General features: G+C 38.5%; 1 protein-coding gene across 2 annotated transcripts in view; it reads left to right on the plus strand.

The window, feature by feature from the left end:
• Positions 1-11593, plus strand: part of atp1a2a (ATPase Na+/K+ transporting subunit alpha 2a) — a 51516-nt gene extending 39923 nt beyond the window's left edge. The window contains exons 19-25 of one of the 2 annotated variants that reach the window (XM_040014401.1): positions 875-998; positions 3763-3908; positions 4008-4138; positions 4407-4508; positions 4722-4813; positions 11212-11263; positions 11446-11593. In XM_040014401.1, coding sequence (XP_039870335.1) covers positions 875-998; positions 3763-3908; positions 4008-4138; positions 4407-4508; positions 4722-4813; positions 11212-11240 — 624 coding nt within the window. In that variant the 3' untranslated portion in view covers positions 11241-11263; positions 11446-11593. Of the gene's footprint in view, positions 1-874; positions 999-3762; positions 3909-4007; positions 4139-4406; positions 4509-4721; positions 4814-11211 lie in introns of both variants that reach the window. The other variant, XM_040014393.1, reaches the window with a different exon arrangement.
• Positions 11594-12185: the final 592 nt, after the last annotated feature.

The following is a 12185-nucleotide window of genomic DNA, read 5'->3' on the forward strand; positions in this document are numbered from 1 at the left end:
AGTAGGACTAGCCAAAAAAAAGTACTCAAGAAGTGTTTATTGTACAGTACAAAAGTGCAGCATTTCCAATGGTGGTAAAGCTGTTAACAGCTTGTTAACGGCGACGTTCCACTCCAAGCTACAGGCTGGAGGGCTCTGCTGAGATTTAGGAGTGACAATCAGCACTTGGAGTCTGCTAGGATTATTTTTAGCAAGAACTACCATGCAGAAATGGATGCTTATCAAAGCAAGATGTAGCACACTTAAGAATGCTTCAACACTGAGACTTAGTTTTTACATATGTACTTTCAAAGGTGCAAAAAAAAAACCCCAAAAAACAACACAACCTCTGTCTACACATCCCTCTCTCATGCTCTATCCTCTTCTTTCTTCACTGCTGCAGTGGGTCAAGGGAGTGTAACACCAAAACAAAGTGGATTTGTACACCACAGAGCATGCGCTCAGTTTCACACAATGCCAAGTCCACACCTCAAAGCTCTCCTAAGACCCAAAGATTCCTGCCCTAAGTCACACATATTGCTCTGTTGCTTACCTGGTAAAACCAGCCAATATACGATCTTTATTACAGGGACCTTTCTAGCCTCCTGTTTTATGAATGTCTTGAAATTCACTATCCGTCTCTCTCCTCTTGTCTCTTCTCCCCTCCCTCTCGTTCACTGTCGTTACTTCTTTTTTTCCCTCCCTCCCTGTCATTTCTCTCCCTTTTCTCCCTCTACTCAGTGATTGAGTGATTATATTAACAGTCTAGTCTTCCCTGTGTCTGGCATTGTCATCATGCCTTTGTACAGATGCCACAAAGACAAATTCCTGCACATTCATCGTACAGGGAGCTTAAGCCGAGGTCGTTCTGTTCTGTTCCTCCCTTACCCTCCAGGTTCCAGCTATCTCCCTGGCCTATGAGACAGCAGAGAGCGACATTATGAAAAGACAACCAAGAAACCCCAAAACAGACAAGCTGGTCAACGAACGCCTCATCAGCATGGCATATGGACAAATAGGTTTGGCCTCTTGTCATCTTTCAGCACTGCGGCTCGTAAACCTGAATCACTGTGACAGGCCTCTTCTTGTGAAGTTTCAGCGATAATAAACATCAAAGGCATATAAACATTAAATACTGACATTTATCAGAATTTTTGGCATTTCTAACTGGCTTTGTGAATGTGTAGGCACATACAGTAAAGGGAAATAGATCCAGAGGTGAGCAGATAGTCCCACAATTTCACTCTAATTGTTGTGACATTTCGAGCAAATTGAGAGCAGAGAGTGCAACTTTTTTTCTGCTTAATCTTGGTCGTGTTCCAGTTGTTGGAGCCTCACTTCAATGCATGCTTTTTCATCTTTGGTTTTATATGGTTTGGGAATAGCGAAAAATCAAAGACTGGCCTCATTTTATAGGCTGTTAAATAGGTCAAACTATGACAGGGCCTCACTGGATGACATGCAATCTTAAAATTGAACATGCTCTAAACAGCCGGTAACTCATGAACTCCCATAATGTGTGCAAGATAAACACTGCTGGGGCAAAATGTTTGCAGGGCTCAACAAATCACATTTACAAACCACTGCTGTGACATCACAGCCACAAGTCCCGAAAAACCTACTGATGATGTGATCCTGAGTGACACTTAGTGAATGCAACAGCAGCACAAACCACCGCCAGTGAGAAAAAAAGTTAAAACGGGTGCAACCAGCTTCTTGTCACTGACATGATGTCATAAAAACCTTAAACATAAACACTGACCTGGCAAAGAGTTTTAATGTAACAGATTCATGAACACGGTAATTAATAACCATTGTCTTAATCCATAATCAGTCATTTTGAAGGTTGGGTGTAAGAGGAGTTTTTATGCTCTGCAGTAAGATGTCCATCCTGCTGAAAATGTTACGCCTACTCTGACAAAACGAATTTGCCAACATCAAATTAAAAGTCACTAACACCTATTATGGCAGTACTCAGCTGTCTGGAGCTATTTACCTTTAAAAAAATAATGTCACAGAGGAAAGAGGGATGAAAATACATTAATCTATTTTCCCTGACAAACACTAGTGGATTGAGCTACTATAGACTCAAAATATGCACTTTGTAGGGATATAAGTCAGTATATATTGTCCAGGTTTAAGTTTAATCCCTTGGCCTGCCTGTTAATTCAAAAATACATGTGGAAAATTGTTATGGCACACAAGTTACACAGTTGCCATGCATGTTCAAAATGTATTTGCTGATGGTGTAGGTAGACTTTGCATTTGTCATCTTGAAATGCCACATCAGTTTGCTTTACAGGATTGCACTTTCCTGCAACATTTGCTGGAAATGAGTAGGTGTTTCAGTATTAATAATAAGAAATAATAGGAACTATATTAACATTTAATTAATTAACAAAATTATAGATTAACTGTAACTGCTGCAAGACAGGTGCAGAAGATAAAGTAAACACACAAAATAAGCAGCCTGATGAAACCAACACATACTGTTGTGGTCACAAGTTCAAATACACTCATCACTGGCATGGACGTTGCTCTAACCTCCTAAGATCTGAACTCTTTCATGGCATGCATTTTTAATTTCTATTTGCTATTTGGACTGAGTGGGACCTGATGAATGTAAAAACAAAGAATTGTCTTTTTACCTGATGTAGTTTCTGAGAAGAGGATATCAGGCCCTAGTAGAGCAAAATTTAGTATTGTGGTCTAGACAGCTCAAAATGTGATGTCCACATATGTGGACACCAGGTCCTAGGAGGTTAAATGTGGGCTTCTAATTATTTTTTTAGTTGTTCTTTTTCCAGGGTGGAATTATTTTACATCTTTAATGACTTTAAAAAACAGAAATTAGTGCACATGTTTGAAGTTATTTCGGATTTTTCTCTAATCCACACAAGTAAACAGGTTCACCAACCAATTTAAATGAATCTTCTCTCCCTTAGATTGGTTTAATATTCAGCCAGAATCATGCCAAAACATTACTGATGGTTACTAAATGCATCTAGTTGTGGTGCAACTTCCCAAGAGACATTTAATCAGGTATTAGTGGGGGTATGTCCACCCTGATCCTGTATGTGTGTTTATATATATAAATATATCCATCCATTCTCTGCCAATTATCCTTTTATCAGGGGGCTGGAGCCTATCCCAGCTGTCTTAGGGCAAGAGGCAGGGTACACACTGGACAGATTGCCAGTCTGTCACAGGGCTAACACAAGCAACACAGACCACCATTCACATTCACACCTATGGGCAATTTAGAGTTTCCAGTTAACTTATCCCCACTAACTGCATGTCTTTGGACTGTGGGAGGAAGCCGGGGAGAACATGCAAACCAGACTGCTGGTGGAATTGAACTCAGGACCTTCTTGCTGTGTGCAACAGTGCTAACCACCATGCTGCCACTGTGCTGCCCCTAGATTTAAATAAATCATTAAAAACAAGCTACCACAAAATCCAAGCCATGTATAAACTTCTCACCACAAATCTGTTTGGAAAATGATTTTTGCATTAACTAATTAACACTAACAGAATATTTACTGTGTTTTAAATGGGACAGTGATAAATCAATATCGCTTTCCTCTCTGAAATAACTTAAAATATTATTTTTCTCTACAGTATAATACCACTTATTAGAAAAGTTACAAAGTTACAAAACCATTGTTGGACCTTATGAACCTTTGAAATGTAACAGCTATAAAATGTTACATTATTTTTAGATCATCTAAATGAGTTTTTGCATTGCTGTCTTATGAATGGGCTTTCATATTTGTAATCCAGGTATGATCCAAGCTTTGGCTGGTTTTTTCACCTACTTTGTGATATTGGCTGAAAACGGCTTCCTCCCAAGAAACCTAGTAGGCATCCGCATCGACTGGGATGACCGTGAAGTCAATGACCTGGAGGACAGCTTTGGGCAACAGTGGGTAAGGAATGGAGACTGACACTCGCCAACATGACCTGAATGAATAAATGAATGTTTCCACTCTCGCGCATGAGTAATACAATGTGTTTCATCCTGGCAGACCTATGAACAGAGAAAGATTGTGGAATTTACCTGCCACACAGCCTTCTTCACCAGCATTGTGGTCGTCCAGTGGGCTGATCTCATCATCTGTAAGACAAGGAGGAACTCCCTCTTTCAGCAGGGGATGACGTAAGTGAGTGGGGTGTGAAGTAAGGGAGGTGGAAGAAAGGAAAAGAGTGCTGATGGAAGGAGGAACTGAAGCATGTAGAATCGATGCATAAATGAGGGTAGTCAGAAAGGTACTCTTATTCTTCAAAATGAAAAATGATTTTGGCTCTTTTATTTGAGGCTTCTAATACTGGGATCATATCGTCACTGCTATTTTAATGTTCTGTACTTTAAAAACCTGTATAAACCTTTTCTTTTCTCTGATGTGCACCTTTTTTCTGCCTAACAGGAACAGGATTTTGATCTTTGGCCTGTTTGTTGAAACAGCTCTGGCTGCCTTCCTCTCCTACTGCCCTGGAATGGACGTTGCCTTGCGCATGTACCCCCTGAAGTATGCTCTGCATATGCATATCTCCACTGAACTGAAAAATAACCTCTTAAAGACCTAATAGGCTGCCATTAGCCTGTCACTCTGGACTTTAAATGTAGTCTGTGATCTTCTTAAACACCATGTTGTTATTCTTAATATTCACAAATAGCTGCAATGAATTTAACAATTTGCACTCTGCCTGTGAGTCACCACATCTTCCTTTTCCCCCCTCAGGATCCTTTGGTGGTTTTGTGGCATACCATACAGTCTTCTCATCTTCATTTACGATGAGGTCCGTAAATTTATTCTGCGGAGGCAACCAGGAGGTAAGCAGTTATTAAGAGAGAACCATGATTAAAAGATTTTTTAAGCTTATTTATCTTCTTAATAAGCTAGAATAATAATCAAGTGATGGTGCAGTATAGCAGTTGAAACCCCTATCTCAACCACCACATGTGCCAAACTTTTAAAAGCTTTCCTTCTACCTTGTGTAACTCGCTCAGCCTTCTGTCCTTGTAAAAATAAACACCATAAAAGAGAAGACTGTCCAGTCCTTTAAGGACACATTGATTGACAGTGTTGCCACAGCTCTGCTCTGTTGAGCTCACCTAAAGCATCCCAGCAAGCATTTGACAGATGGTGACTTGTAGAAGAAGATTGAGTTCAATGTCATTCCAAACAAGCACAAAGTATTTATATATATATATATATAAAAGCACCTTGAAGTGGTGTGGACTGAGATTAAAAATAAAAGTACAGGTAGCCAACAGTGTCGAGTGTAGCGCATGTACAGCAGAGGAAGTAAGCTTTAGTGTTTTTGGTGTAATATTAAAAGCATAGTTTATTTCTGACAACTTCTTACACTTGCAAATGCAGGCTTCACAGTCCATCACTGCAGTTCTTCTGGTTCATCCGGTTTCTCCTGTGATTCATGGGTTTGAGAGCAATATCTTTCACCACTGGAGGCAGCTGTCTTTTTGAACTCTCACAATTCATGTGACTTCATGTAAATTTAGTAATTCACCAAGTTTTCCAGACAGATTTTAATATTATTGTTATTTTTACACGTATTGTTAAACATCATTCAGAAGTTTTGCTTTTTCCACAAATAGTCCTTCATGCCCAGTATTTAGTAAAGCGGCTGAAATCTGTCAGCCATCCAGCAGAATGCAAACCAGTCAATGCTGAACAATTCTCCAGCTTTCAAAAATGCAGACTCTGCAACACTTCATTGATTATTGTCTTCCAGTTTTGATTTCTCACAAAATAGCAAGAAAATGCAGCGCTTTCTGGCAGTTTGCTCTGTCATTGAAATCTAACGTGATCTGATACTCGGGCCAAGTTTTCAGTCAAAGCTGATCCAGGAAGGATTAAGATCATGCATTACTGCTTAGAATTTTGAGTTCACTTAATGTCTCTGTTTTTGAAATATCCATTTTAGAAATGAAACAGCCCATTGAAAAACCCATTTTCATCACCGATTACTTCTGTGCTCCATTGTGATATCTGAGGTTTCTCAGGTTAAAAAGTTAAATGATCATTCATCATAGAAAAAAGCCTTTTCTAATTACCTTAGCACACTTGAAAAAGAATTGCTCTGCTGATTAAAAAGAGGAAACAAACTGACTACTTGAGTGTTTGGAGCATCAGCCTTTGTTGGTTTGATTATTGTTTGGAGAAAAAAGCCACAAAAAAAGTGTTTTCTTCTGAAACTCATCAGTGTTCTTATTGAAATAAACGAGTGCTGTTACATTAAATAAACTGCTAAATAATTAAATATGTTTAAATAATGCCTGTACAAACAAAGCTAACATAACAGAAAGAGAACTGAGCGACTGTGGTTCACAGCTGAGCACGAGCCAGACTGTTGTGGTTTGTTAAGGACGTAGTAGGCACTGTTATATGGAAACTCCAGAATTTGCACATGGTTTTAATTGCTTAGAAAAGGAATATTAGTGTATTTTCATTTAGGATTTTTTTGTAGTTTGTTTAACCGGTGCAACAGTTTCTGCTGTCCTGGCATGAACAAATGGGTATTATATTAATATAATGGAAAACAGAATTCAATGATAATTAACAACCAATCGATCGCAAACTAATTTCTAAGTGGCCCCAAACTTTTGATGGGTAATACATTTTATAAATAAATGTCTAATTATTCCCAAAAATGAAAACCATTCCTCTGTGCTAAATGCTGCTGTATGAAAACATCTGTGACCCCTTTTTTATACATCTGCAAAAATATATAATGTCACTCAAGAAGAGAGCACACGGTTAAACAAACAGGACAAGAATATTCGACTCGGCTATTTATTTATTGAGAGAAACTATGCAGTATTACACATCTGTATGTATGTGAACCTCTAGACTTAGCAGATAATTAGATGTTAAAAATCAGGTGTGAGGGTGTGATGTTTTAATGAGCCTAAAGAACAGGGATCTGTTAAAGTCTTATCTTTGGAGGACATGATTTTCAGAGTGTATCGTTACTACAACATATTATACTTCTGAGAGCTTTCACAGAATCTTTGTCAATGCTCATCACCATATTTAAAGAGTCTGCACTTCACCAATCCACAGTCATGCATACTGTTCATGACTGATGTTCAGCGGTCTGGCAGGTAACAAATGAACCAGAGGAAACTGATCATCTAAAGACCTCTCTCACACTGTCTAATATTCATGTTTGTCCACTATCAAAATACTGAACAATGGCTTGCATTGCAGGGCTTCAAGGAGACAGAGACAAGCCTGAATGATATTTGAACTCGAGCTGGATGATAAAAGGATAAAGACAGTTATTCCAAATTACCTTTTCGTCAAAAGAAGCATTGGACATGGTCAATGTAAAGGCAACACTAATCATTCTAGCCATGTTTTGATAGACAACCGATTGACAGGCCAGTGACAACAAGAAGAGTTATACGTCTTATCAGTCCCCTGGTTGGAGTAGAGTTAAAGCAACATCAGGTTAAGACACACACAGCGTAAGAGGAGCCACTGACAGCTGCACATGTGCTAATGTTTGGGCTACTGTAGCCATACACATCAGTACATTAGGAGTGTGAGTAAGATGAAAAGACAAAATGACAACATAAAATTTTAACGAAGCATTGCTAAACATGACAGCGCATCGAACACGGCCCGAGGCTCAAAAGACGAGAACACCGTTGAAATGTTCAGTAGTGTGGAAAGATTTCTGGCTATTTAAAGTTGCACAGATGCACAGAAGAATGTTTGCAAAAATCCACAGCTGAATGTTTACCTGCACAATGCAAGACTTTACAGTACCAGACACTTTCTCTTGTACCATGCCCAGTGACGAAAAACAAAGAGACACTGATGCAACAGTTTACTTTGTTGTAAAATATGTGATGTAATGTAAACAGAGCCAAAAATGTCAGGTTTAAGTGAATGATTCAAGTAACTGACCCTCGTTACCGAGTCCCTGACCATTTCCCTTAGACGGCACTTTTCCAGCTGCGCGTGGAGTGTAAAGAGACAGGAGAACATCTGAGTCACACTTTGCTACAACATCAGATTTGTGGTCAAGTCACATATCTGATCCATATAAGAGCCTCACTGCCCTCGTCACTGAGTCAGAACTGCACTTCTTGTGCTTTTTAAAGAATTAATTAATTATTAATTGATATGTTGTCATGAAGCATAAGTGGATCACAATTGAGTGATCCCTTTCACAGGCCGGTGTACTGTATGGCAGTTACGAAACCAAATCCAGCAACTTCAGTTTAAAGTTTAAATCTATATAAAAGAAACGATACCGTGTGGGTTCCCTGAGATATGATTTTGTCCTTCGTGGAGGACATGAGATTTTTAAGACAGCGATCATTTATGCAATCTATACGAGTCCTGCTGTGCTGTAAATAGGACATCCCGACGAATGAGGACATCCCACATTTGTGGGGGTTGAGCTGAGACAGCACATGGATTTTTTTTTTTCCAAAATGATGGGAACTGCAGCTTCCAATTTTATGACCATAAAATTAGGTGATAATAATTTTGCAGATATTATGTTTCCATTACTAAAAATCAAACTGCTTCTTGAGATCTTCTTTGAGAGTCAAAGATTTAATACGATTTCAGAAATGTAGAGTAATTTTATGGCTTCCGAAACAAATTTTAGCCAGTGGACAAAAGGACTTATCACATTGCATTTTCAACCTTTGTCCATACTTCAGGAAGCAAAGGGCAGAGTGAAGCAGAAAGGAATTTTCTCAAAATTGTGGCAGGGGTGGTCAGTCTTATTGCTGTCAGGGGTATGAGGTGGAAGAAGGCCAGACATTAGAGCAGAGGGGTGAAAGGTCAGAGGAAGACATATCAGCATTTGAGGAGCCTGTGCAGCAACAATGTGATGGTACTCACCCATAATAAGAAGTGTTGTATCATGTAGGGCTCTGAAGTGTTCAGGTATTACAAATTTCTAGAAGCCTTTTCAGCTGAGAAGCTGAACATTTTTTACACACTTTTACCCTGTTGATTTACATTCATTATTAATTGATTAATAATATATATCCTAAAAGTATATATAATATATATGCTAACTCTACATTTCCTGCCTTTTTCACTTTAATTTCAACCATACTGAAACTACTGCCAAGAGAGTTGGACCTCTGATTACATCAAACAGTAAAGAGCAAACCAGGTCTTAGACTAAAAGATGTCAGAAGACACAAACCAGAAGGAAGTGGTTTTAAGTTTTAATGCTGAAGGTAGCATTAAAATGTAACGCATTCTGGAGCTGAAAACATTCTTCAGCATATCTGTGTTCATGACATAACTTGGATAACCTAGGATCCAACTTTACTGGTTCCTAGTTATAGACAATTCAATAAGTTGAGACAGATTCTTGGAGATCGGCCAGTCGATCAGAGTAACAAATGATCTTAACGTCCGATCAGGGGGCAAAGACTAAAGCTCTCTTGAAGGTGACATCTCCTTAAAAAATGCAACCTTCTGCCTCAATCTGATGAAATCATGAAAAGATTATTCGCTTCACAGGCAGTCGAGAAACCAAATCCCACAACTTCAGAGCCCTAGCTTATGCAATACTCCTCATCCATAATGAACTTTGGGTGTCATCATTTTGACCCTGCTCAGGCTCCTCAAACGCTGGTATGTCCTCCTCTGAGCTTTCACCTTCCAGCTCTCATGTCTGGCCTTCCTCCACCTCCTTTCCTGACAGCACTCAGTATGACTCCACTTGTACAAATCTGAGTAAAATCCTTTCTGCCTCGCTCAGCACTCTGTCATATCATGCATGATCACTGCTGTTGTCATGGGTTACATGACCTAATGATCCAGGTTTAGGTGAGAATTAGGTGTGCAGAGTAGAGTTAACTAAATTTAAAAAAAAAAAAAAGTATAAGAAAGTATTTGCTAAAATAATGTTTTAGTGTTCATTAATGTTTCCTTCATGAAATGTTTTAATATTCACAAAATGAAAAACATTGTACCGGAAAATCCACACAAAGAATGGAAACGATATCCTCACTTATTCCCGCAGAAGATAAAACAAAAAAAAAAATAATATAAATAATATTTTTTGTATCCATCATTTCCTGTTTTTTATCTTCAGAAAGAATTATGAACCTATGTTATTTATTTTAAAAAGTACATATATTGTGATCTATCGATATATCTGACTGATATAAAAAAAACTTTCCATGTCACCCAGCCTTAATTTGAATACATTCACAGTAAAGTCAAGAACACGAATCTCAAAAGAAAAGTGCATAAAGCCAGAAAACAACTCGTAGCACAAAAATATTTCTACTGAGGAATGGTAGTGGAAGAATACAGTTAATGTTTTGCAATAGTCGAGTCAAAGTCCAAACCTTTATGTTGTAGAAATTGTGGAATAGCCCGAAGCAAGCAGTTTGTGTGAGAGAACCCAAAGTTTTGTGTTTGCAATACTGAAACGGACTAAATTCCTCGAAGCCAGTGTGCAGAATTGATCACCTTTTACTGCATATTTATACTTGCATTTATTGCTGCACAAAAGTGTCACATAGGATGCTGAAAACAGAGGTTCAGGTGCCGTTCACAGATCTGTAATACTGACTATTTTTTCCTCAAAATGTTAAGGACCAAGTAATATTATTGTGTAATATAATTCATGTTGTTCTGTTTTTCTTCCTTTAGCAAAACTGGATATTTTAGGATATGTTTATACAAAAATATGGAAAATTCTAAAGGGTTCACAACCTATTGTTGCAATTGCAGTATATAGCGTGCAGAGCTGATCGCAGCCTATTCATGTTCATATGTAAAACTTAAACCAGGAAACTTAAACCTGTCCCACACCACCAGAGCCAGCTGAAAATTATTAGAAAGGAAATTAAAGCAGGCTGATGAAGACTCTTGAGATATGTAATGAAGATTATGCAGATGATACGGGCACCTTACAATGGCTCAAAATCTGTTCACTGCCACTGCCTTACAGCAGATGAGGGGCAAGACACGGGGAGACAAATACAATTTATCGTGACAGTTCATCATTTCTGTTAATCTGTGTGTCACGGGCGGCTGATCAAAGTCTTAGAGTTATAAGGGGATTCATTTGGAAATGTACGGAGACAAAGGCAATGAGATGAATACAAATAGAGCGATACAAAAGGATATTATGAAAAATGCTCGCCTGTCATTTTGTTCCCTGACACTTTCTCTCTTTGTCTTTCTACCTCTCTCTCTTCATCTCTTCCAGGCTGGGTGGAGCAGGAGACATATTATTAACATTCAGAAAATGTCAGTTTGAGGTCTGTGTGTGTGTGTGTGTGCATGTGTATGCATAGATGTGTTTGTTTGCGCTCATGAGTGTAAAACTGTGCGTGCGTGTCTGTCAGTTGTAATATTGCATGGATCAGTTCACAAATCTGATTATCAGAAAAATACTGCTGAAAATAGGCTTTTGAGTTTTCTCTTTTTTTCTCTTTATCAGAAAACATTTCCAGCAGAGTGATAGTAATGTAAACCTTTGTGCCTTACACAAGCTGCTACCAAAGTGATGTACTGTGGCCCGTTTGGCTGGAAGGGAGTATCAGATGTTGTTTGTGTTAAATTTGACAAATAAAATGTATTCCAAAGTATGTCTGCCCATCATTTAAACATTACTCACCTATCTGTATTGTTCCCTATTGCAAAGTTATATAAGCAACTTGATTTTGATCTGCCATCCCTCTGAACATTGCTGAAGACCCCAAGGACAGTCATCTCCAAACATGCTGAGCATCTGCAGGTTATGAAGGAACAAGCCAACAAGACCCAAAGTATTTTCTGCCAGGTTCTCTCTTTTGTCTGTTGGAATACACAATCTGTACAATATTCCACAGATGTTTTTAATGTCCTGGCTGATTTGTGTGTGACAGGAGGTAATTGGAAATATCTAGAAGAGCTTTTGGGCATCACTAACTTTATTATTATTATTATTATTTGTATTTATGAGTGTGGAGTGCATGGAGCTCCCATTTTACAATAATTGTTCCATGCATCCATTTTACTTGACAGAAGACATGACTGGTGGGCTAGTTTCTTCTTGCAATTGATGAATGGGAGGATATTCCAATAATGATCTTCTTGAAAAAATATTCCTTTATCTTTTTGACTTCTCTTGGGCTCTCCAAGCTAGTTGGTGCAGCCAGACAAAATAGGCATGGGAAAAAAAATGATTCAGACAGATTT

This window comes from Simochromis diagramma, unplaced genomic scaffold (assembly GCF_900408965.1).
Source record: "Simochromis diagramma unplaced genomic scaffold, fSimDia1.1 OVJJ01000205.1, whole genome shotgun sequence".
In the NCBI taxonomy this organism is placed as follows: Eukaryota; Metazoa; Chordata; class Actinopteri; order Cichliformes; family Cichlidae; genus Simochromis; species Simochromis diagramma.